Source organism: Alexandromys fortis, unplaced genomic scaffold, assembly GCF_014885135.2.
Source record: "Alexandromys fortis isolate MF-2015 unplaced genomic scaffold, M_Fortis_MF-2015_v1.1 scaffold_89, whole genome shotgun sequence".
Lineage (NCBI taxonomy): Eukaryota > Metazoa > Chordata > Mammalia > Rodentia > Cricetidae > Alexandromys > Alexandromys fortis.
Genome location: NW_026067973.1, coordinates 1,853,881 through 1,881,163, shown reverse-complemented (window position 1 = coordinate 1,881,163; position 27,283 = coordinate 1,853,881). Strand labels below are relative to the sequence as shown.

Here is a 27,283-nt window from a genome sequence, read left to right as displayed (position 1 = left end):
GCTTTGTGGCATGCTACAGGTGCTGACAGTCTCTCCCTTGCTAGTGGTCTAGATCAAGAACTTCTGTCTCTTGTGTTTCTTCTTCCAACCCATCAACACAGTCTCCTAACTCTACCCCCAAAAGAACCCAGAATCCAACTATTCTTCACTCCTGCCTCCAGCCCTCTAGAGTCATAATTTGGGCTAAACAGTTACCATCCAGTTCCCAGATTATTGAGATCTTCTGATATTACTCCTAATTATTATCCGCAATTCTGCCCCAGGCTCCCTGCATCTCTGAAAAGTCGCAAGGCATTGGTACGAACAGGTCTCCTGTACCTTCAACTGTCTCCCCGAGTGACTAAACCTTACATCATTTTCGAACAGTAGCAGAGCCCAGACTCCGGCACGGGCATGGTGAGCACAGTTCTGTGTTGTCACATATGCAGATATGCAGTGTTCCGCTGTAATCAAGACGCAGGACTACTTGCGGCAAATTCGTTCTGAGGATGACTTCTCAGTGAGAATGTCTACAGAGATGCACACAAGTGTAAATAAGCCTGTCTTTCCTCCTGGCTCCAAAAATACAGAAATCTTCTACTACCCCACAATCTCCCCTGCACTACGCTGTCATGGTCAAGCACAGAAGCAGTACTCTTGCCTCAGCACCTCTGCTCTTTCCTTTCTTTCTCCCAGTAATGTGAATTTCCACAGTATTCACTTGACTGCCTTTTTTACTTTATCTTACATGTTTGGGTATTTTATTGGCATGCTTATCTATGTCCCATGTGCATGCCTGCTGCCCACACAAGCCAGAAGAGGGCATTAGATCCCCTGAACTGGAGCTGTAAGAAACAATGTGAGTGCTGAGAATTGAACTCTGACCCCTCCCGCATCGAGAGCAGCACAAGACCCAACTGTCCACTATTCCCCCACCCCCGCCTAATGTTTTTCTTACTATATTATCTTCTAACTACATATCTGTGTATTCTATGTTCATTACTGTTTCTTACACTTGATACAGTATCTGGCACATGTGAAGAATTTCATATATATATATATTTCTTAGAGAACAATGACAAGACAAATATTAACCAACACAAATGCAACTTTTCAGTACTCTCAATCTGTGTATGCAGAACCCACCAACCCAGAGGCCTGACTACATTAATGTTTTAAAAATTCACTTTTGACTCATTTGCCACTAAGCAGGGTTTGTAAACAAGAGGGTATTTTATGTTCTTTTTAAATGCTAATCTTTTGATATCAAGCCCATTTACATCGATGGATAAAGAATGACCGAGGCAAGGTTTCTCTGTACAACAGTCCTAGCTGTCCTGGACTTTGTATACTAGGCTGCCCTCAAACTCAGAGATCCACCTGTCTCTGCCTCTCAAGTGCTAGTATTAAAGGCGTGTATCACCACCACCACCCAGCTAAGAATGACTGATTTTTACAGGGCTCCTTAAAATGTATCTCCAGAGTGCAAGGCCAAGGGGCTTGTGATAGGACACTTCATGTTCCAAAGGCCTTTCAACAATCTGAGTCAGGCTCTCCTGCAGAAGAAACAGGTGTCTCTCATGTTGCCCTATTGTATCAGCAAAGGTCAGTTAATTGGAATGACATCTTTTCTTATTTAAAAAAAAAATCATGTAGTGTGCTGCTTCTGTTTGTGTAGGAAGGATGGGGAAATCAATGTTAAATAAATTATATTTCTCCAAGTATACGCTGCTTTAGACAGGAAATGCTTGATTCTAAATCCAAGAAAAGTAGTGTTCAAGACAAGTCTGAGATCTTATTTGAAAGCAAAGAAGATATTGAGAAGTCAAGCTGATAAGGTTCCTAAGTGGAATAATTTGTACAGCAAGAGAAGAATGAAGCAGAATAGGGATGGAGTTTAGTGGTAGAGAGGAGAGAAAGGGAGATTGGTGAGGGACAGAAAGAATGAAACCTCGTGGACTAAAGCACACAGGCACAATCAAGTCCAAAAATTCACAGTTTTATTAGAAAAGAAATAAAATCAGCCACAGTGCACCCCACTGGAGATTGCTAGGGTGACAACTTGTTTGAAATTTGATATATGATATATGAAAATATATATCAAATTTGCTTCAGTTTCTGAATATGTTTTAAAAGAAAGTTCTTTAACAAATGTAGTAAGCATGAAAGAAGCAGTGCCAGTTTGCAACTTTTGGAGGGGAATTTTATTTTGAGACAGGATCTTACTACTGTAGCCCATGAACTTGAAATCAAGCTTGCGATGTGACCCAGTCTAGCCACAAACTCCTGACTGCCCTATTTCAACCTCACCTCAGGAGTGTTAGGACCTAGAATCAACCTCTACTTTCTTTGCGTGAAACCGCGTCTCTAGGTGACCATGTAAGAGGCACAACTTGAACAACTGGACAAGATCAAGAGAAAACCCTGTTATAAAGAGAATGTAGGAACATACTTAAAGCTTGTAAGAAAGGGATTACAGGAACATACTTAAATTCTGTAAGAAAGGAATTACAGGAACATACTTAAATCCTGTAAGAAAGGGATTACAGGAACATACTTAAATCCTGTAAGAAAGGGATTACAGGAACATACCTAAACCTGCAGGTTATTCTGAGATCACTGAAAAGGAAAACCAGTCCTTATCCAACATCTAAAGTGAAGTGATGGAAGAGGTGTGGAGAATCCCTGCCTCTCCTTAGATAAGGGAATGAAACCGATATTTTACCAAACTGTAACTCTAAGTGGTACTTTACAAGAACAGAGAGCTAGGAGATTATGTTGTATGACAAAATAGACAGGATCAACCAAATCCAGGATTGGGACATTTTATAAGTCAGCCTGGCTTCTTAAGCAACAGACTACAGAGGAAAACAAACAAATAAACAAACAAAAGCTGTGTGGAAAGCAGACAGGGGTTTATAGTTTAGATAAAACACAAGCAAGATAGTTATGTATCAAGTCCTAGCGTGGTGAAAACGGGCTTCATGGGTAGTTATGATGGCAGTTTGGAAGACCAAATTATCAAGACAATATCTGGCTCCTGAGCTTCAGACCAGAATAAGGACTCGATTAGAAACTGAGCTAAAGGCCATTTTTTTGTGTAGTATCCTGGAGGGGAATTTGGCTATATCCTCTGTGTGTCAAGAACCTAAGGGAGGCTGGTTATAAGAGCAATGAACTAATTCACTTGGCAGAGGAAATTTCAATTTAGGACAGTATTCAGGCTGTGATATGGCTACTTCTACAGCTCTTATCCAGGTCTACTAAGAGAGAAATATCAAAAAGCAAAGCAGAAAGGTAAGAAAATGGGCACTTTGAGAAGAAAGGAGTGGTAAGTTTAACCTTACAGACAAGGCAAGGTTTTAGGATTGTTAAAGAGATGGTAGTCTGCACTGAGACTAAGAGAGATGTCACAAGAGCAAGACCTTAGGCTCTGAAAACGAAAGAAAAGAGACTCAGCTGAGTATATCACTGAAGGGACTCCTGCTCCTTGAAAGGGACCTCTGGGGAGTGTTTCTCCAGGGTTATTAGCACACTGAAGTTAATACAACTGTGGTCCAAAGGGGGTAGGCTCCGTTTTGAGATGGCAGGAGACATTGGCAGCATCATCTACATAGCACTTATTTTTCAGGCATGAAAGACACAGGACTGGGGGATTCACAGTTTGAAAGTGGATAAGGTTCCTAAGTGGAATAATTTGTACAACAAGAGAAGAATGACACTGGATAGGGATGCAGTTTAGTGGTAGAGAGGAGAGAGAAAGAGAGGAGATAGGTGAGGGAGAGAAAGAATGAAACCTCAGTGGGCTAAAGCACAGACACATTCAAGTCCACTGGGAAGGCTAGAAGAGTCAGCAAAGGGGAGAGGCTATGTGTGGTACGTGTAGAAGAGCTGAAGGTCTGGGGTTACTCATGCCCTTTGGAGCTCAGGTAATCCCATCACAAGCCCCTGACACAGGTCATAGAGCTCTAAGATTTTGTGTTTTTCCTGCTGGGTTTTGGTCTTGCTTTAATCCAGTTGATCTGTGCTACTATGTATTGGAAGTATGTACCTTGCTTATGATTTTATAAGGGTGCACGGTCAAGAGGCTGCCTTGATTCTTATATGACACTAGGACTTTGAACTTTCCAACAGTGTAGGAACTGTGACAAAGACTATGAAGACTTCAGAAGTTGGGCTGAATATGTGGCACTATGGATGGCCATGAATCTATATGGTGAAGGCATAGACAGTTATGGCTTATAAGTGCTGTTTGGCTATCAAGATGACATGGACATCAATTATCAAATTGACAGACTCTGGGATTACTGGGAGACAAATCTCTGAGCATGTGTGTAAAGGGCTTTCTAGATTAAGTGGTCGTGCCTGCCACCCACTCCTCGCCACGATGAAATGTAAATCAAAATAGACCTTTCTTGAGTTGCTGCTTCTCGGGGGGATTTTGTTACAGAAACAAGGAAAGTACTAATACAAAAGAGCACAGGGAAAGAAAATTGGAAAAGGATATAGAAACTGGCAAAGAATCGGGTGTCCTGAATCATACCTGCAGTAGCAGCACTGGGCTCAGAGGTGGAAAGACAGCGATCTGAGGCTTCCCTGAGCTACAGAAGGAGATCCTGTCTCAAAAACGAACAATTTTTTTTTTTTTAAATCAGGTCCTTGGCCAAGTCCCCAACTATACATACACAAAGTGAGACCAGGAGGTGGAGTTGGCAGAGAGCAGCTGCCAGAAGCCTGAGAAAGCCAAGACCGTTAGCGGTTCCACAGTCCACAGAAGATCCTGGAGTTCAAGTTAAAAGGAGCAGCTTTGGGGAATTGTCCAGAAAACTATACCCTTGGAGTAAGGGCTCCCTGCAAGAGTAAGGACAAAACAAAAAAGGAACCACCCTAGCAAAGCCTTAACAGAGCTGCAACAGGTTAAAGATGCCGGGCCTGCAATTTAATGGCCTGACAGAACAAAGTACACCACCACAGGTAACAGTCCAGAATCAGTGCAGGGAATGCCCTTCCTGCCCAGCACCCAGTGAAGTCACAGAACCAGCGAGATGGTCAGCAAAGGGAGGAGCTTGCTGTCAGACCTAGTGACTGGAGCCCCAGGCCCATATTCACATGGTGGAGGGGAAGATATATAATAAATCTAGTCTAAAACTGCAAAATATCTTGAGAAGTTATTAGGAGCCGAGTATGAAAGAACATGCCTGCACTTGGGGAGCCTGAGGAAAAAGATTTCAGTGTTCAAGGCTATAGGGTGAGCCTGTCTCAAAAACAGAAACAAAAAGCAAACAGTATCAGTACCCTTAAGATAGTCATTATGATTAAGTTATTTAAAAATCCTTACATATAAGAAAACCACTAAGTATATATGAGTAAAATAACATACTACTTGAATTTGGTTTAAAGTATTTAAAATTGAAAAAGTAGAAGAGTTGAGAAAAAGGAAACACAATCAGTAAATGCTGATAACTGTCAAAACTGGGTGATGAGGCTATCAGTTTATCACGGATTCTTCTCCCTCATATGTAGTTGAAAATGCTTACAGAAAAAGGTATTTTCACTTGTGTATCTGTGTTCACTAGTAACAGCATCACACCGGACCAAACTGTGGAAACTCAAGGGTCCAGCATTTCACGGACAGACAAAATGTATCGTTGGTGATTCTGACACATGGACATCACGCTAAGCTAGATAAGCTGGACCAGAAAGGACAAATACTGTGTGATCCTTTTACTTAATGTCCCTAGAGTAGTTAAACTCAAAACAAAAGGAAGAGTGACACTTGGGAGGTGGGGAGGCAAAAAGGAAGCCACTGATTAATAGCTAGAGAGTTTCCATTCTACAGAAGGCAAAGGTTACAGATGACAGCGCAACACTTCATAATTAACAGTACTGAAAATGGCCAGAATAATTCTGTGTACTAAGTATTTTATACACTTTTTAAAAAATGAAATGCTAACTGAAATACCTTCAAGGACATCAAAGTTGGAAGATATACTGAGATGTGATGTATTAATTTCAAATACAAAATTAAAATCCCTTTTTAGAAATCAAATATTCTAGCTGGGCAGTGGTGGCACATGTCTTTAATACCAGCACTCAGGTGGCAGAGGCAGGCAGATCTCTATGAGTTCAAAGTCAGCTTTGTCTACAAGAGTTAATTCCAGGACAGACTCCAAAGCTATAGAGAAACCCTGTCCTAAAAACTACAACAACAAAAAGTCAAATATTTCTAAAGGTTATGATTAAATATCTTTTTGTGTCCCTATTACTTGGCCAAGAAAAACTACATTTTTCTAAAAGAGTTAAAAAATAGTTTAGAAACCCCTCAGGAAAAGTATATGTGTGAACACAAATATATGTATATATATGCACATATACATACATACATGTGTTATGTATGTACACATACAAAACAAAAATTCCTTTGGAACTTACATATACTAAATACAGCAAAAAATATTTGGCTTGGGCATGGTGGCACACACCTGTACTCCCAGCTCTCAGGAAGATGGTGAGTTCAAGTGCAGCCTAAGCAACGCAGTGAGACCTTCTCAAAATGCACACATAGGGGTTGAAAAGATGGCTCAGTCAGTAAAATGCTTGATGTGCAAGCATGACACCCAAGTTCAAATCCTCAGTACCCATGTAAAATGTTGGTTTTGGTACATGCCAGTACTCCTACCCCTGGGAAGGTGGAAACAGAGAACCTTGGAGCTCACTAGCCACCTAGTCCTGCTGAATTGGTGAGTTCCAGGTCTAGTGAGAGACCTTATTTCAAAAGAGAGGGTAGAGAGGAAGGAAAAGTCAACATGCACCTCTGGCCTCTGTGTGTGCCCATGCACACTTGATACAAAGAACATCTTGATCGGGAAACTGTGATGACTTCTACGTGACATATTGTCAAAGCACACTGGGTTCCCCAAGCATCTTGGACAGATTACAATTATGAACTAGCTAGGTATGTTATTAAGAAAATAAAAATATAGAGTAATTGAGAATGATCGATTCAGAGTGATGAGATAAACTCAATGGTGTGGTTACTTGCATACATTATAAAAACTTAGCAAAGAGCTAGTCTTTAGAATCAAAAAGAATCAATAATTTCATGGAAAAATATTTTTGTTTATAAATAATGTAGCTAGAATAACACATTTTTTAAAAAAGTGACAGCAAGCTGGCACATAGTATGTGCTAAGATGCCTATGCCAATATTCCTGGAAATCTACGAGATAATAGAAGTCCTCAAGGGAACACTGACTTTATTATACAGAATACAATGGTTATTGATTTGAGCCTTTCCACTGCCTGCCCTACTGGCTGTCTGTGAATGCTCCATTGCATAAATAAATTGGATTGTGGAAATCCTGGGTTTCATGCATGTTGGTACCATTTGGGAAGTGTTATCTTAAGACAGGGAGAGTGTTCCCAATAAATCATTTACATTTCAGCAGACTACTCTTGAGTTAGTAATTTGCCTTAAAATGCCTATGAGTTCTCCTGGCGCCCAGCGAGCTTGACTTGGTTTAATAGCACATGACCGCAAATAGGAAGTTTAAGGAAATGTGTCTCAAGAAACCATACTGGGGAAGTTTAGATATGAGTTTAATGATCTACAAAAATAGCTTTTCAGTACGGTTTGGAAGATTAGACAGAAGTGGACTGTCGTGGCCGCCCTTTTACAATGCCATGCTAAGAATCAAGATTTATTTCAGTAAGTCAGCTAAATGAACAAGCAACATGCACTCAATAACCCATTCCATTGCTTCTAAGTCAAACTTCTAATATGGTTTCCTTTTTCTGTATACTCAACTAGAAAATACAAAACCCGTTTAGCCTCTAAGTCCAACACTCAGCTAACTAAATGAATAGAAAAATATGACAATTCTTTGCTTGACTGGGAATATCTGCTATCTCTTAGACACTGCCTTAAACAAAGCAAACAGGATGGTAATAACTGTCAATCTATTTTCATTCACATCTTCTTTCATTCAATAAGGAGTTGTTGGGCATGCAGTGTCTGTGGGAACTATTCTGAAATTTGACAAGGATCAAAAATTACAAAATCTTGGCTTGGAATATGGCTCAGAAGCCTATCACTCACCAGCATGTGTAAGGCCCTATGTTGAATCTCTAGAACCACAAATAAAAAGACTACATCCTTACTGTCAGGATATGTTTTGGGCCGGCCAGTGATGGCTCATACCTTTAATCTTAGCACTAGGGAGACAGAAGCAGTTGGATCTCTGTGAATTCAAGGCCAACCTGGTCTACAGAATGAGTTTCAGGACAGTCAGGACTGTTATACAGAGAAACCCTGTCTCAAAAAAAGGGGGGGGGGTACATTTTGTTAAGTTCTGATGTAAGCAAATGGAGGTCAGTTAGATAGCTCAGTAGGTTGTGGAACCTGATGACCTGAGTTCAATCCCAGGAACCTACATAAAGGTGGAAGGGGAAAAAAGATTCCATAAAGTTGCCACATATACACATACACATGCACATATACACACAGAGAGCATTAAAAAAGGCTGTATCTTAAGGAGTAAATGTATGACTGAGTATATGGATGAATGTCAATTGGTTATAAGAATCAAGAAGAAAATTAAAGCAAAACTGAGATACAGAAGATTAGGCCATGGAAACAAATGAAGTTTGGATACAGTTCCTTTACTCTAAGGAAGTAAAGCAGGAGCAATTCTGAAACAAATGAGAGAGAGAAGTGGGAAAGGAGAGTTTCAGAAAGAAATGGGGTAATATGAAAGTCTCACAGAGTAGCACACCAGACAGCCAAATGTAGAAGGAGTTGAGATTCTAAGGAAGAGGAGAAGATCCTAGAGACAGGGTTATGTGTTCTAAACCCTAGTAGGAATCAACTCAGTGAGCAAGCTGTAGAATGACCTGGGCAAGAAGACTGCACCAGCAGAGATGCCAAGTGCCATGCAGTCTCCAGTCCTCCAGCCAAGCTCAGTGTCCACACAGCTTGTGAGACTGACTGGGTCACTTCCTTCTATCCCAATATCTGGGGAGCTCCCTTTGAGCTCTGCAAATAGCCCACCCCCATGGCCACAGTGTAGAGTTGTCTTTGCTTGCTAGTCTACCTCTGACACTAAACCCCAAAGCAGATAGAATAACCTTTATCTGAAATGCTCAGGCCCTGTACTTCTAATTTCAGGGGTTTTATTTTTATTTTGGAATACTTGTGTAGATTTTATCAGCTATGATCTCTCATATAAAAACCCAAAATCTGAAGTGCTAGCAATAAATTAACAAACAAACAAATAATAAATAGCAGAACAGAACTCGCATTGGCATTCAAAAGTTTCTGATTGCACAGCTCCTGGGTTGGCATACCCAGTGTGCGGTACACCCTTATCACGGCTCCTACTCAGCACTGTGGAGTGCATACACATAACTTAGGAGTTCCTAGTAATTACAGTAGAAATCAAACATGGTCACTCACACTGAACTTGGTCTTAATAAGTTATTCACACAATATATCAAAAAAATCTCACCACATAAACAATAAAGAAACAGCAATGGAATTTGTCCTTTTCTGTCTCTCAAGCATGCTAAGTCCGAGTCCAGAGAGACTTTAAACATGGCATACTACAACTCAAAAGCTAAACTGACTAGGGCCAAAGGGAAATACTTTTAGTTCTTCAAAGTAGGGTGTATTTAAATATGAAAATATTGTACACTGTGTGCAGTCAGAATGTAGCCTTGCCTGAGAAACTGCTGGGAGCTGTGTTGGAGAGCTATGTCTTTATTTGCCTAGGAGTCCTGGGTAGTGCCAGAAGGTCTGATGATATAATTTAGGGACAGTAAAGTGTAGGACTCTGGGTCATCACTGTCAACTGGCCTGAACGGAGAGGTCAACTTTGTGGGCAATCAATCAATCGATCAGGCATACATAAAATAAAAACGAGGGCACAAAGGCTAAGCCCTGCTAGAGCAATATTCTGTGCACACTGTCACAGGACAAAGCATATCTAGAGAAGGACAATGAACACTTCACAGCTAGTATTTCTGGCCCCGTACATCTTCCCTGGGCTGATTTTAACTGTATCCTTTCCCTGGAAGAAGGCACATCTGTGAGTTCTGTGAGAATTTATCAAATCTTAGTGGGTTTGGAGAAATATCTGAATTTGCATTTGGTGCCAGAGAGAGGTGATCTTAGAGAACGTGCTTTCTCTGTGGCAGCCAAAACTGCTCATACAGTGCTCAGTTACAGTTCAAATGCCAGTGCAAAGTACCCGAAATTCAAAGTTCAGTTCCACAGTTGAACTAGCTTCTTCCAAAGACCCACAGCAACACGTGACTAGTGATTACCACATAGGGGCCTATTCTTAGACTTTACCTGACCTTCTTATGCCTGACACACTTAGTTTTCAACTTCATCTTGACCTCCAGCTTTTTGTATTCTACTGCATGATCATTTATCCTGATCACACTGTATAACTTTGCTGCTGAAGTGTAAGACCAAACCCATTACTGTATAGCCTCAATAATTGTATATGAGCATGTCATAAAGTCCCTATGCATCTGTCTTATCCCATTTACACAGGTAATTAAGTGCCAATTACTCAGTTTTCTACAGATGAAGATTAAGTCATGGCTTTCAACATATAGGATCTTCAATCAACTCTTTTATTTTTTAAAGATTCATTTATCTATTATGTATACTGTGTTCTGCTTGCGTGTATGCCTACACACCAGAAGAGGGCACCAGATCTCATTCTAGGCAGTTGTAAACCACCATGTTGCTAAGAACTGAACTCAGGACCTCTGGAAGAACAGCCAGTGCCCTTAACCTCTGAGCCATCTCTCCAGCCCCCATAACTGACTCTTTTAACTATTTGATGACTATCTTCCTCATTTGTCACAGCAGCTAATTTTACTTTCTCCAGCTTGAAACACACCATATGCTTAATTCTTTGCATATGACCCATCCAAAGCCAGCAGATGGCATGAGTACCTGAGTTCATACTCTCCTACCTAAAAAACCTAGCCAGAACCATATGTATCGTCCACTTCTCCCATCACAGCCATTTCCTTACAACTATGCTCATATTTCAGTTATGGCCTACCTATCCCCATAAAACCTTCCGTACACATTACAGTTTTCATTAAGTTACTGTCAGACATATCTTCCTCGGTACTGTAGCTTCAACCCTGACCTCTAGTCAAGTGTTCTGCTTAAGTAAATAATAATAATAATAACAATAATAAAAAGAGCAAATGCTTACTTGCTTCTTATATTCAGAGGGTCTGAGATTTTACCTTACATAAAAGCTGACCATTTTAACTGCATAGGTGCTGATAGAAGGTATGGGACCCCTCACCTTCTGGTCAGAGACAAAGGCTTTTGGACTTAGGACATAGCAAATATCAGAAAACCAACCTGTTTTAGTTCTGAAGCCCCAGTTCTAATGGGACACTACAAGTACGGAGCCTCTGCACATACATATCTGTGTACATTACTGGGAGACAAACACTAGATTTAGAACTCAGGTCTGATCTTTTACAGTAACAGGCAGCACACTCCCAACCCCTGCTTGTTTACATTTTTGTTTGTTTGCTTGCTTGCTTTTTGAGACAGGCTCTATTTTAGCCCAGGCTGACCAGGAACTGAACCTTCCTGCTTCAGTCTCCTCAACACTGAAATACCAGCCCATGCTTGGCTAACAAAACGCTTGTTTGAGTTCTAGAAGGTGAAGCTATCTGTCCAAATATTCAAACCTTCTTAAAATGAAGGACTGCAGCAAAAGTCGGTTCCTTGGAGGGAGACAATAAGAAACACGGGGTGCACATAGCATACGCACCTAGTGGCTCTGCTTCCTGCTCACACTGCCTTCTCACTTTCCTTCACAGTTCTACTTCTCAAACACTAGCCTTACTACATGCATGTACACGAGCTGCCAAGGAATGGAGGCTTAGCCCTCATGTCCATGGCTCCTTTACAGCACTGTTACTATCCCCATCTCTAGCACTATTTAGTTAAGATTTGTAAACCAAATAAGGCAGTATAAGTCAGTGTATCTCTGGATGTATGACTTAGCCATTTGCAGTGACCCCTTAAGCAAATGAGGTTTTTCTCCTCACATCTCCCTTGTGCTTACACTTGTATATGCATGTTGTAGCTGTGTTGACACGTAGCTGTATCATCGACATGGCATTTCATACACCAGCTTTTTAAATACATTAAGAGAAAAAAACATATGTATCACTTCTTGTATAACCACAAAATTGCCTCTGCTGTTAGGTTCGTTTGTATTTCCTATCTTAATTTTGTGGGTAGACTTACAAAAACTTGCTTTCAGCCTAATGAATGTCCTTCATTGGTTCCTGTCTTTGGAGAGTGAACCTGTTAGCACAGTTTCTCTGGGTTTTTGCTACTTGGAAAAGTATCTTTCCTTCTTTTTTGAAAAGTGATTTTGTAGGATGGTGGGATTTGGTAGATAGACTTTTATTTGAACATTACCCCATGCACTGTAAGTGCTAGCATTTCTGCTAGACAGTCAGTTGTTTTCCATATAGGGCTTTCCTTTAAGGAGGTGTCATTTTCCTTCCGTGTTTACTCCCTGTGTTTGACTACACCAGTTAGTTCTCCCTGTGATGTTTCTATTTGTGGGCCTTTGTATTTAGCCTACACTTGGAATCTGTGAAGTTCTTAAACATGTGGGCTATTGAATGAGGTATCTGTCCTGCCCAGTCCCGCAGCCATTCAGTCCCAAAGAAACACACAGACGCCTATATTAATTATAAACTGGTAGGTCTATTAGCTCAGGCTTCTTATTAACTCTTTCTTACATCTTAAAGTCCATAATCCTTGTCTGTGTTAGCCATGTGGCTTGGTACCTTTTATCAGCGAGGCATTCTCCTCTTGCTTCCTCTGTGTCTGGGTTACAACTGCAGACTGAGTTTTTCCTTTTCCCAAAATTCTCCTACTCTGGTCGCCCCTATACTTCCTGCCTGGTCACCCCACATGTACTTCCTGCCTGGCTCCTGGCCAATCAGCATTTTATTAAAATACAAGTAACAAATCTTTACAGGGTACAAGACCATTGTCCCACAGTACTCCCTCCCCCCTTTTCTTCTAAACAAGAATTCTGAATCTAATTTTGTTTAGCTTTTTTCCATACCATTATCCATAACAACTTGTAACCAACACTCTAAACAATGAAAAACATCTATAATCCATTTTTCAGGTATGTGAACATAGTTTTCTAGGGTACTTCCTGCTGATTAGGGGTGCTGATCATCTTATGGGGACCTAAAGAAAACTGAGAATTATGGTCATGTCCTGACTATGAGACTTGATCATCTCAGCCAGCAGTCTTGAAACTGTTCTGGATGTAGGACTCAGACAAAACTCCAACAGGGGTCCTCTGAAATGTTGGATCATTTGGAACATCTGCTCCTATCAGAGACTCTTCAGGGGGTCTTCCTTGATCAAACCTGATTTTTCTTAACCTAAAATGAATCCAAGCATCTCATTTCTTGTAGAAACTAAAGCAAAATCTCTTCTCCAAAGTAACATATCTTTTGACTTAAATTTTGAAGTCATAGCATTTTCAAAATATATATGTTCTATTAATCTAGCAACATTTGTAATCAAATGTCTTTTAGCAGCTATTGTTCCTTCCTCAGGAGTCATAAATTCAAAGACAATAAATAATAGAGACAGAGTACAGATAGTCATAGATTAAATAAATAAAGAAAAATATGCCATATAAAGATGGAAAGTACACAGAGAGTCTGGATATGTATATTATTGTGTTTTCTTTGAATTTTTTTTGACTGTGAAGGAGCTAAGTACAGAGAGACATTTCATTGTGCAAGCTGCTAAGCTAAACCACCATATATATCTTAAAGGTGTCTGATTTAAAAATATGGGTCTAAGGATATGTTGCTTTGGAAAAGAGGCTCTTCTTTTGTTTCCACAGAAGATGAGAATCTATGGATTCCTTCCAGATTAATGTGGTTTGAAGAGCCCCTGAAAGATCACCATGAACACCTGCAAAAATTACTTCACCCAACACAAAACAGGAAGCAGTTTGGAGAGAACTACACCCAAATTCCCAAATATTGTTTATAAATGTTTGTTTGCATTTTAAAGGGGATATGCTATAAAGATTAGCATTGGTATGGACCTTGGTCTACTAATACAAAACTAAAATCAATTTTGTTATATGTATGTTTCTGGTCTTGATTAAGGTGTTTATACAGCTCATTTAAAAATACAATGTATAATTAAGAAATATAGGTTAATAGAGAGTCATCTATAACAGTCAAGCTTCTAGTCAAGTTAGTTAGGTTTTCTAGATATATATATTTCTGTTAGATAAGTATTCTTCAAATCTTTCAGAGGCCTTCAGAATATGGCATTTAAAATGTTTTAAGAACTTAGACTTTTCATAACATGAGACACATCTTCTGGCAGCACCAATTACTTAAAAGGAAAATGGGGATCGAAGAGGCTCCTTATAGAGTTGGTTAGCCATTTGGGCAAGAAATTATTCTCGCCTGAACTGCTTGAATGGACTTGCAGAACCCATATAAAAGTGAATAATAAAGCTGCCTAAAGAAGGTGAAACAGTCGTTCGGAGTTCCTGTTTCATGAAAGAGTCTGCTAGTCATTCTGCAGGACACAGAAGTGACTGACAAACTACCAATATAGGCAGAACTTTCTTTGAAATTTCCTGCTTCATGGAAAAGTCTGCTGGATACTATGGGCCAGTAGGCTGAAGATGGATGTCCCAATGGTACAGAAGAACTTTGGGTGACTGTCTAAGCAGCAAAATGTCTCTGTCAATTCAAGAGTTTTGGAAGTTGCTTACAATGCACTTTCTGTTAACTTAGGTAATATATCATTCTGGAGTCTTTGACAGAGTTGAAGAATAAAGAGTTATAATTATAGTTTTCTTTAGTTATGATAAAAGATAAAGTAGATATACTATAACTGTAAATCTTTGCTTGTTACCTGTCTTGTTATATGTAATTTTACTATGCTAAAGTTAAAACTTACCTTTTTATTTAAATAGAAAAAGGGAAATGGTGTGGGAAGTCCTTCTGTATATGTGTTACTTTTATTGGTTAATGAATAAAGAAGTTTTGCTTTTAGTCAATGGTTTAGCAGAACAGAGCTAGGCAGGGAAAACTGAATGCTGGGAGAAAGAAGGCAGAGTCAAGAGATGCCATGTAGCCGCAGCCAAGGACAGTCAAGCCAGAACCTTGCTGGTAAGCCACAGCCATATGATGATACACAGATTAATAGAAATGGATTAATTTAAGATGTAAGAGCTAGCCAATAAGAAGCTAGAGCTAATAGGCCAAGCAGTGATTTAATTAATACAATTTCTGTATGGTTATTTCAAGTCTGGGCAGCCAGGAACAAACAAGCAGCCTCCAGCAACAGTGGGCTACTGTTTTTGAAACTTCTGCTAGGTTCACAACCATCTTTTCTTACAGTTTCCACCTCTGTCCTCTATGCCCTCCTGATACTCCCACTGTGCACACAGGAAGCTCCCTACTGTCTCCTCCCACTGCACACAGAAAGTTCCTTACTGTCTTCAACTCCTGGGACTGCTTTAGTTCATCCTTCTCATCTCTGTGCTTCAATGTGGACAATCTTACTGACCTCTCCTTCAATCTGTTTCTTCTTTCTGCCAGTTTAAATCTGTTGTTGAACCTTTCTAATGGTTTATTTATTTCCCAGCCCCATAATTTTTGTGTCTTTTTAAAATAATGTCTCCTTTTGGTATTCTCTATCTGAAGTGACATTATACCTTCATTTACCATTGCTACTTCAATTGTGAAGTCCTCTGTTTCTATGGAGATCTTTACAATGTTTCTCTAAAAGTTTTTCTTTTGGTAAATCTAACATGTGATCAGTCTAACAGCCATTTTCAGTGGTCTGCATTTTGTCCAATGATTGTGCATGCTTTTGGGTTTCTTCATCTTTGTTGTTTTGGTTGAAGAGTGGCATTCTAGATGACATATTGTAGCACCTCCCATTCAGGCTTGTTAACTGCTCTTTCTTCCTTTCTACCACCTGGAGTTGACTCCTTCATTCTCTTCAGATTTGGGTCATCTCTTCTGGGAGAAGCAGCTAAAGTGTATCTGGAATCTCAATGGTTTGGACTGAGTTCTCTTCAACTCTTTTCTTAACCACCCCCAGCTGTTAAACTCTGTTAATTCTTAGCTGATGCTTTATTGTTTTAAACAATGTTCTGGAGCATGAGTTGCTCTATAAACAATACAATCAAATTCTGGCTTTGAAGGAAAACTTTCTGATCAGTCCTTTTTAAAAAAAAAAAAACCACACACACACAAAACAACAACAAAACCCCCCAACTCCTGACTTAAGAAAGCTCTTTTTTTTTTTTTTTCTTTTTTCAAGACAGGGTTTCTCTGTAGCTATGGAGCCAGTCCTGGAACTTGTTCTTGTAGACCAGGCTGGCCTTGATTTCATAGAGATCTGCCTGCCTCTGCCTCCCACGTGCTAGGATTAAAGGTGTGCGCCACCACCACCCAGCAGGAAAGCTCTTTCGTGATGTCTTGTTCTGTGAGGCTCTTCTGTGCCCACCATGCTGATAGCTGAGGCCAAGTCATGAATCTCCTCTCAGGTGCCTCTTAGAACAGCCCCTGTTGTCACTAACACTTGAACACCTCTCTCACTCGAATGAAGGCAGGTCCTTTGAGAAGGCTTTGGGATCTATCTGCATTATGGTCTGGTTTTCTTCCCCAGGGAAACCTCTGAGTTAGTGACTTGAGCTATGACTTAGTTAGGGTTTCTATTCCCACAAGGAAGACACCATGACCAAAAAGCAAGTTGGGAAGCCTTTAATCCCAGCACTTGGGAGGCAGAAGCAGGCGGATCTCTGTGAGTTCGAGATCAGCCTGGTCTACAAGAGCTAGTTCCAGGACAGGCTCCAAAACCACAGAGAAACCCTGTCGCGAAAAACAAAACAAAACAAAACAAAAAAAAAAGCAAGTTGGGGAGGAAGGAGTTTATTTGGCTTACTGTACATCACTGAAGGAAGTCAAGACAGGAACTCAAACAGGGTAGGGTCCTGGAGGCAGGAGCTGATGCAGAGGCCATGGAGGGGTAATAGCTTCCCATAGCTCATTCAGCCTGCTTTCTTATTGAAAACATCCCTGTCCAGACCCACTGATCATTAACTGAGAAAATGTCTTACAGTGGATCTCATGGAGTCATTTCCTCAGCTGAGGCTCCTTCCTCTGATGACTCTAGCTTGTGTCAAGTTGACTCACAAAACCAGCCATTACACGCTAGATATGGGGGTCAATGACAAACTTCTCAATCACACTCTGGGTGCTGCAAATTCTATAAAAGGAAAATGGGAGGCAGCCTGATGGAATCTCAGCTTGACTCACCTGGAAGAGAACAAGTCTTAGGACCCAAAGGAGTAATGTGCTTTTCTGGACATGGGAGCCCCTACTTCAACTGCACACTTCAGGACACAGCTTCCGCAATGGGTAACAGAAAAGGTGACAAATGCTAATGCTCTGATCCTCCTGGGAAGACAGCCATCTGTCCAGACTAAGACCCGGCTAGACGTCTAGACTGGAATCTATCTCTTCCTGAAAAGACAGCCATCTGTCCATTCTAAGACCCGGCTAGATGTCTAGAATGGAATCTATCTCTTCCTGGAAAGACAGCCATCTGTCTAGACTAAGACCCGACTGAACATCTAGACTGGGATCTATCCCTTCCTGGGAAGACAGCTATCTGTCTAGACTCAGACCTGGCTGGATGTCTAGAATGGAATCTATCTCCACTTCACGGAGTCTGTGTGTATGCATCAAACTCTTGTTTCTTACTGAATTTTCAAAGATGTTTTTGGATAAACGTTTCTTCATTTCCTGCTTGTCCATTGGATACTGTGAACTTTTAAAAATATTTCTCATCAGTTTCATTGGCAGTAGATGAGAATTCTATACGAATTCATGCCACAAGTCAACTCCCATGTGGTCTTTGCCATAAGGTAAAAGAGAGCACATGCCAGGGCTCTCACCATGCCGACTCATTACATTCGTCCCCACCTCCCAGTTCTGGAGGTCAAACCTAGGGACTTACATGCAGGACTTAAAATTATGCCGTACCATTAGTCCCAATTTCATCTTCACAACTGAAGACCTCATTCTTTGGTGACCTTGGGGCTGAGTCCAAGAATCATTTGGTACCTTGCCTCAAGCAGACAAGCAAATAAGCAGCAGCCCCTACACCACCATTACCACCAGCCCCCATCTTCACCTATGCTGAGATGGAATTCAGGGTCTCACACAAGCCAGGCAAACATGTTGTCACTAAAGCAAACTTCCAGGCCTCAACAACCCACTTCTCCACTAAAGGCCTCTTCACTCATCTTTACACTGAAACTTAGAAAATCAGAGTCGGGAGACACTTTACCCTTGTTCAGTCTCTTTGTTTGTCTGGTTTGGGTTTGTAGCTCTAGTAATCAAACCTAGGCCTTGGCACAGGCTAGGCAAGCTGTTGTGTCACAGAGCTCCAGCACAAGTCCGTGTGAGGATTCAGTCATCTCTCTGGGTAATATATTATTTTCTTCTTAAATGGATCATTTAAAAGTCTACTAATAGCACCGAGGTGACTTGGTGGGTAAGAGCTTGCCTTGACAGCCTGATGAACAGAGTTCAGACCCCTGAGCAGTGCAACAAGCGGGGTGCTGTGGTGTCTGTAACACTGAGGTGGGAGGCAGAGACCAGAGAATGACCAGAAGCTTACGGGACAGCCAGCCTGGGAGATAGGAAAGTAGTAGAGAAGAGACTCTGCCACAAAACCAGGCAGAAGGCAAGAAGGAACTACTACAAGCTGTACTCTGACCTCCACACACGTGCCGTGGCATGCATACACCTACAAACACACACTAATATTAATAGTGTCAATTAATAATATATTTACTCATATAATTATATGGTATGTTGTAACGATAATTACATGATACTTCCGTTTAAAAATACCAGAAGCGTATTCTGCTTGCTCACGCATTGAGCTGCATTCCCACAAAGAGTCTATAACCCCCATCTTTGCATTCAGAGTGCTGAAAGTAAAGATTTGTACCACCATTTCTGGCCTATCCTTCAAATGCTTAGTTTGCTGAATTAAGTTTAGCATATGCATACATATGCTAAAACTGTGTTAAGTTTACTATTTGTATCTGAACATGCACACACAAATACACCATATAGTCTCTAATTAATAAGAATGCCTATTTTAAAAGTAATACTATACATTTAAATGAATTTTAAATTAGTATTGGTTCTTATAAAGGATATAAGAATTTAAGTTTGGAAGTTTGCCCTTCACCTCTATTTGTCAGTGTTTATCACTGTAACCACAAAGAATTCTTTCTTCAGTTTTTACCAATTCCAAGCTAGATTTGCCCAGAACAAAATCCCTTTAAGGTCAAGTGTAACAAGAAACAGAAGTTACAAGAAGCAAACCCACCAAGTGATCAGAACCATTGGAACTGTGTACACACAGCAAGGGACAGGTTTCAAGGTTATATTTAAACAAGGCTTAGGAATGCAGGGTGCTTCCTCACACCAGGGGCCCCCACACCTGTGGGGTCTCACCACCCTTGGCAACCTCAGCTACAGCATGGCAACAGGAACGACCCTCAGTCACATGATCAGCAGGAATGTTTGGTTTTGAGATCTTTTCTCTCAACTGTTCCCTAAAGAAACAAATCAGTGGAGAGATTTAACTGGCTGACTAAAAACACACTGAAATTATGGTGACGTGCTGACGGGCAGCATCAAGGGGCAGCTGAGCAAGTGACAGAGGCACAGGACAGCTGTTTTAGGTTTGCAGAGTGTGCTCAAGAGTTGTTTAAAGGATGCAATGAATGTACTTACCAAATATCTCCCCTCCGCTAGCATATTCTGTCACCAGATAAATCATCCGCTCTGTCTCCATGACCTGTACAAAGGAGGAAAGTGACAGTGACACAGGTGACAGGCTCCAGGAAGAGAACCAGTGCTTTACAGGGGACTGCACAGTGGGGAGGGCACAGGCGCTATTGTGACCAAGGGATCTCAGGAGACATTTACTGCCTCAGAATCATAGTCCTCTCGGTCCCCAGGTCACTGATCCATAAGCTGAAGCTGTTAAGAACTGAAAAAAGTTCAATTTCACCATCACTTGCAGCTCAAGAGCTCCTTCCCCTCCCCCAAGCCAGGACAAGAGCCTTAGGGAAAACACTGGGACTCATTAAGGACGGCCCAGAAAACACACAGGGCTTGAATTTTAAATGGAAATGTCAACTTTCCTTTCCATGGACCATTTATTCAAAGTAGGGGGATCCCATAAAAATGCCAAACCTTTCAATAATGAACCCATTCACTTATGCTTTGTCCAGTCTCTATTTTGCTACTTTTTAAAAATACATAGTGTTATTTTCCTCTTTGCCAGGATCAGTGTAAACATTTTAAGCACCCAGGGCATAAACAGAAAGCCTGGAGTTTCTAACTCCTGTCTTCACCTCACTCTTCCAAGGCACTCAGCACTGGGCAACTCTCCTAAGGATGTCAGATGAACACAAGTGAGCTGTGGCCACCAAGTGGATCTAATTGGCCACAATCTAAAAGAAAAGCAGGAAGTAACTTTCATAGTTTACACCAATATGTCCACAAACATTATCGTTTCAATAATCTTTAAAATTTTTTAGAGTGCTTCAGTTTCTACGTTAAAATTAACTAAAATTAAAATAAATTTAGTTCCTCACTTTGGCCATACTAATGTACCATAGGTTACACAACAGACCTACACCTTAATTATATTGTAGTTTATTAATTATACTGATTGCTGGTGGCTTTTTTATCTGTACACATTAACATGACATATGTATAGTGATGGAACAGACACACATATCTTTGTGGGTGTATATTTGTCATTTGTTGGTTGGTTGGTGGGGGGGTTTTTTGAGAGTGGGCCTTACTATACCAATCAGCCTAGCCTAGAACTTACTGCAGGGTGCAGCCTGGCCTTGAACTTGTGACCCTCCTACCTTAGCCTCCCAAGTACTGTGACTACAGACACGTGATGCCAAGCCTGGGTCTATCTCTTCTTTTCAATAGCTTTATAAAACTCCATTATATAAATGAATACATAATAAGTTCATTTTCCAGTAAAACAGCCTGTGTCCTTTTACAAAAGTCTTTAAAACTGGTGGTATTAACCCATTCTTTATGAGACCTGTCTCTGTAATTCACTTACATGACAAAAAAAGTCCTATATTAAATATATTGCAGGTATTCAGGAAAAAAAAGTATTGTACTGTGCTGTGGAATAATACTTCTGTATACTGTGTGAATTTATGTCGCTTTGATTGGTTTAATAAACAAGCTGACTGGTTAATAGCTGAACAGGATAAAGTTAGGCAGGAAAGCCAAACTGAAAATGATGGGAGGAAGAAGTGTCTGGAGTCAGAGGAGTCAAAGGCACAGAAGAAGTTAGGGATAGGGTAAAAGCTACAAGTCTTGGAGCAGCACAGAGATTAAAAGAAATGGATTAAGTTGTAAGAGCTAATTAGTAATAAGTCTGAGCTATTGGCTGAGCATTTATAATTTATATAAGTCTCGGTGTGTTTGAGAGTGGCTGCTAGACAAGAAAACTCCATCTATAGTATTATGTATTTTCTTTATATTCCTCCCTTTTCTTAACTCTCATTAGGTACAAATCTTTTACTATTAACTTCTCAGGAATTCAAAACTGTGTCTCCAGTAAGTTATACACATTTGCTCACTCTGCAGATGTGAGTTAGAGACTAGCTTGGGCTACAGAATAAGGCTGTGTTACAAAACAAGCAAAACAAAATAAACAAAGGGGGAAAACACTAAAATTTACTCCATCAAGACAGGTAGGGAGCCAAGGGTAGGACTCCGACCACTCACTATGCAAGTCACAGCATCATGGAGGTCTTTAAGTTGCTTCTTACGGAAGGTAGCTGTTGCCCAACATCGTTTACTAAGATACATTTCAACAGGTCTGACAACTGAACTCATTTCATCATGAGAGCAGCTGATGCCAGAGAGGAGGCCTACAGCTGCTGGCTTAACCACACATGCCTCACTTTGTTTTCTTTTCCATAAAAATCAGCAGGCTATGCAAGTCTGCCCATTGTGCCGGCAGTGTGCTTCTCCAGCCTTACACACGCCTGAGTCAGGAAGCATCTACTGCAGACTCACAGCAATGCACACAGAGAGTGGGTGGCCACTTCCCTCAGCTCTGGAGATGACTGCTCAGCTGCAGAGCTGTGAGCAGGGCTGACTGAATGCACACAATGCACTGCAATCTGAGACACCCCACCCTCTCCCCAAAATATCTCTTCGCTAAGGCAAAGTCCTCCTTTTCTCATCGGTCTGAAATTCCATCCAATTGATTCAATGCTTTTGCCGTAAGGCGAGCAAGTCATTTTGACGATGGCACAAGGCAGGCTTGTTTCTTAGGAAGATAAGAAAACTGCAACAGAAAGTTCTTCCATGACAAGGTATTTACCTCCAGATTATCAAAAACAATTAAGGATGGCTTGGAGAACTAAGCCCAGTACTTTCTAGAAAAGGGAAGAAGACGGGTTTTGATTAAGACAAGAAGTCATTCCTTCAACACCATAATTTCTAATTTTAAGCTGGCATTTGAATAATCACATGAGGAGATAACGTGTTCTCTGTTCCCTTTGAGTTTCCATGCTGCTTGAGGAACTCTGATACAAACAAGGAAATATTTCAGCCTTAGTCTCATTCTGTGTAATGCTTGGGGAGAATCAAAGCACAGACGCAAAGGTCCTGCAAGGGGACAGGAGGAGCTCCCCAGGAAACAGCCAGGGGAACAACGAGGCTAGGAAAAAAGGGTTGGGCGATGCTAAGATGACCATACAAACATTCTCTGCACCCACATCTTCTCAACAGCAGCCCTGGACCAGCAGGCTGTCCTGGCTCTGTGGCTGCGGGCCTCCTACCTGGTAGAGCCTGATGATATGGGGATGGCAAAGCATCTTCATGATCTGAACTTCCCGGAAAATCTTCTTCAAGTTTTCTTCATCCAGCTGGGTCTTATCTATGATTTTAATAGCAACCTGGCAACAGAGGAAGAAAATGTATGGCTGTGTTATTAAAAGGAGTTTATTCAAAAAAACTAAATCCACTTTAAGCCATTAAATAAATAATAAAACACAAACTGCTAGCAATGTGTTTGTAGGATGTCAAGGAAGAAAATGGGCTAATTCTTTTTAGAAGACAGGATATGGATTCCAAGCAAGTTTATCCAAAGACTCCAAGAACTGATGTGTCTTCTGCAATTCTGAAATAGCCTACACAGTAAATGCCCAGGACAGAACACTTATTACTGCAGAAATATGGCCACGGCTGGCTCAAATCACACTTCCATGAGCAGAGGGCGGGCCTTCTTATGAAGACAAAGCATGTGTGACAGGTCTGAGATGTCGGTAAAGGGCCACCAGGAGGAGGCCAAACAGGGTACAGGTGGTGGCAGCTGTACCTGCCAGTCATAGCTTGTACTGCCTTACATGTACAAGGCCCCTAAGCCTCGCGACACTCACATGACTGTGAACCTTCTTTTATTAATATGGAAACTAAAGCACAGAGAGTAAGCAGTGAGCCCAACATTTAGTTGTTAACAAGTGTGTGGCGGGTCCGTGTGGCCTGCCTTTGGAGAGAAATCCTTAACATTGACACCATATGGGGCTGAAGATCTATAATCCCAAAACACCCCAGTACAACCCCTTTTTCTATCTGACCCATTATTCTGAAGATACCTGGCAACACATAGTTTCTTGAGACAGCCTTGCAATGTAGCCAAGGCTGGTCTCAAAGGCAATCCTTTACATCAGCCCCTGATATGAGTGACTCACCATGTGACACAGCATAGACATTTTAAGGTGGAATGAGAGAGGGCACACTTTGTTTCAATCCACTAAATTTTTCTCAATGTTTTTGAGAGGTCTTTCTACATCGCACTCTACATACAATGTAGGAGGTGGTGATGGGGTCTTTAACATGGAGGAACAGAATCACTCATAATCCTGGCAGCTCTTTTCAACTTGAATTCCTGAGAAGTACGACTTTTGGCCACTGGCAGGCATGTCTACTGGTTACTTGCCAAATCACAGGTATAACTCCACCAGCTGGCCCAGGATCTGCCCCTGGCAGAGCAGATCTCTTGGGACAGCTCCCCAAACAGTATCATGACAAACAGTACCTCTTTTAGAGAACACCTTCACAGTGTCAAACTCTCTCTGCTCCTCAGGGAATCAAGTGAGACAAAGACTCCACGAAACACCAAAAGGTGAAGCTTTGCCCAGCACTGGATATAGGATCACAAGCAAGAACAAAAAGAAGCCAAGTTGCTCGAATTAAAAAGTTGGGAACATTGAGCAAGTTAATTTAGTTCTTGTAGCTCTGGCTTTGTAAAATGTGGGCACAGGGGCAGGAACTTCTCTGAAGGGCCTCTATTAACTAAGGTCATGCACACAACCTGCGTAAGAGTGCCTGATGCATGACAGACACAGACGAGACTGGCACCAACCAACCTAACCCCAGTTTCATGCTCTCTAGCTTCAGGTACCAACTAACCACAATCTCGAAATAGTAAACAGAAAAGTACAGAAATAAGCAATGCATAGGTTTTAAACCACACAACACTACCAAGCTTGAGGAGTTATGTACAACCAGCTCTGTCCTGCCGGGGGCATAAATCATCTCTCTACGCAGCACATATGCTGTACTGCTACCCTCCCATTACCCTGTCACCAACTCCGTTATCAGATTGGCTGCTGCAGCAGCGCTCTGCTCAGGCTCAGACAGCCCTTGTTTTACTGATCCAAGTGCCCCAAAATACAAGAGCAGCAATGCTAGCAATCCAGCAGTTCTGACATAACAAAAGGCAGTTGGAAGGTACTTCCTTCACTTTCTCGCCATAATTAGAAAGAACCTGGCATGATGGTACATGCCTATAATCCTGCTCAGGCTAGAGGACTGGGAGAGTGAGGCCAGCCTGGTCTACAAAAGCTAGTTTCAGGACAGGCTCCAAAGCTATAGAGAAACCCTGTCTCAAAAAAAAAAAAAAAAATACTATAGCTAAGACCTACAGTACAATCAGATTTCAAGATAAAGAATATAGTTACATAAATTTCCTACACTATTTTATTAGTAAGGAAGAAGGCTCCAGGCGCCCCCTCTGTGTCTTGAAACCTATCACCTACAGATGGGGGGAGGGTGGAGTTAAAGAGGATCTACTGTATATAGGTAGTGAGGTTATTTCAAAATTTCTGGAATCTAGCCCTATTAAAGTTTGAGCATTCCAAGTCATGGATTAGACTGGCTTCACTAAGCAACATAACTCTGAATCTAAAACATCAATTCCTCCGTCAAAGGACAAGCCAGGGGCCAAAAGTAAACTAGCTAACAATCTGTGGGCAATATTCAGAGCCGCCTGACCTGCTGCCAGATGATGTGGAAAGAATATAAAAGGAACAGAGCTGGGGGAAAAATGAATTCCATTCAGGAAAGTCACTCTGAACCACAGGATGGAAGACACAGCAAGGCCTAATCTGAGGGCTGTGCCTCAGAGAGCACTGTGCACTTTACAGCAGGCCTGGCTCTCCTGATCCTCCTTACTAAGGAGCACCAGCCCTGGAGCACTCAAGAACTGCTGGACAATCGCAAACCTGCTGGTCCCAACATGTTCCTGAGCCACAAGAACAGCCCTAACTGTAAGCGGGAAAAGGAGGGGTTCTAAAGAGCTGGAGGAGGAACAACAGAAGGGCGTGAAGTCAGAGAGCAGGGGCTGGCGTGCAAGCAGGGTTGTTTTGAGACACCCAAACAGTTTAATGAACAAGGATTTCTCACAGCTACAGACTATTGGAGGCTACATAATTTAGCTTAACGTACACATGAACTGCTTTATTGTGTCTATAACAAAAGTAAAGCTGCAGGTAACTAGACGAATTTCCAAAGAGTATATTGTGTGTCTGTATACACATACAAGGGTGTTTGGTCTGGATGTATGTCTGTGCACCATGTGCAAGCCGATGCTCTCGACACCGAAAGAGGGAGTTGGATCCTCGTGATGACAGTTACAGATGGCTGTGAGCTGCTCTGTAGGCGCTGGGAATTGGACCTGAGTCCTGAAAACCTTGGGAATTGAAAGAGCAGTCAGTGCTCTTAACTGCTGAGCGATCTCTCCAAAAGCTCAAAGTATGATTTTCGAGACTGGAGCCGGATGTCTGTAAGTCATACGCTCACATGTGCACGTGAAAACTATTAACGTGAAGGAACGCTGACACAGTGCACAATCTGTGTCTTCCCTAGGTCGGCCTGTCCTACACAGAACCCTCTTCTCTTGCAGAGAATATGACTTTGTGGATTGACGCTCTAATATTAATTAAACATGGCATCACATCAAATATGTTGCTAAGTAGATACAGATTGTGAATTTTTTCCTTCTGCAACATATTTCCCTTCAACGAATTCTTTTTAAATTGGCATCTGGTAAGAAAAAAAATTAAATTCAGCTCATGCCCAAGTCAGAGCTTTCGTATGCACTCTAGAGGGGGAGCCATTACCTCCTTGTTCTCACTTCTGAAACCACAGCCGCCTTAACTCTTACCTCAGTTTTGCAACACAGTAATGTGCATACAGAATGAAGAGGGGGGAGAACCTAGTGGTTTCTTGCCCCAGAGCAATTCATTCTCTTGCATATTTGGACTGCACAGTCTGAGGGAAGATATGGTGGCAGAATGCAAACCAATGAGTTTCAGAGCTAAACTCAAAACCAACCACCTTTCCCCATCACATTCCCCAGCAAAAACCCCTGGTGGGGGTTTCAGTGAATCGCTATGACAAAGATACAGCTTTAAAAGACATCATGTCGGAGGAAAACTCAAAACTTCCTCCATAAAGAGAAAGCGTTGTCCCTTAGACCAGTCTGCAGATGCAGGCATAGCTGGGGGTGGGGGCAGGGATGCTTCTAAGAGGAGCACCCATGCTCTAGAGAGGGGGATTTTTTTTTTTTAAGGGAAAAAGCTGTTTCTCTTATTTTAGTGTCTTAAAACTCAGGGAGGTGAACTTCTGCCAATGAGAATTTTCTTAGTGGACCCATGTTTTCGTGTTAACATGGAAGCAAATTCTTTTGTCTGTTTTTAGGACAAATCTTATCTACTCTAGTTAGTTCTCAACTCAGCTCTAGAATTACTGAATGGTCTAGCTCTGTTTAGCCCTGAACAGAAGCCACCAGCCACATGTGGCT

General features: G+C 41.4%; 1 protein-coding gene across 5 annotated transcripts in view; it reads right to left on the bottom strand.

The window, feature by feature from the left end:
- The window catches only part of Sik3 (SIK family kinase 3), a 215,166-nt gene that overhangs the window by 80,629 nt on the left and 107,254 nt on the right, over window positions 1-27,283 (bottom strand). For 4 of the 5 annotated variants that reach the window (XM_050156356.1, XM_050156354.1, XM_050156353.1 and 1 more), the window contains exons 2-3: window positions 22,977-23,093; window positions 19,876-19,939 (exon numbers count right to left, since the gene is read on the bottom strand). In XM_050156356.1, coding sequence (XP_050012313.1) covers window positions 19,876-19,939; window positions 22,977-23,093 — 181 coding nt within the window. Of the gene's footprint in view, window positions 1-351; window positions 372-19,875; window positions 19,940-22,976; window positions 23,094-27,283 lie in introns of those variants that run through there. The other variant, XM_050156357.1, reaches the window with a different exon arrangement.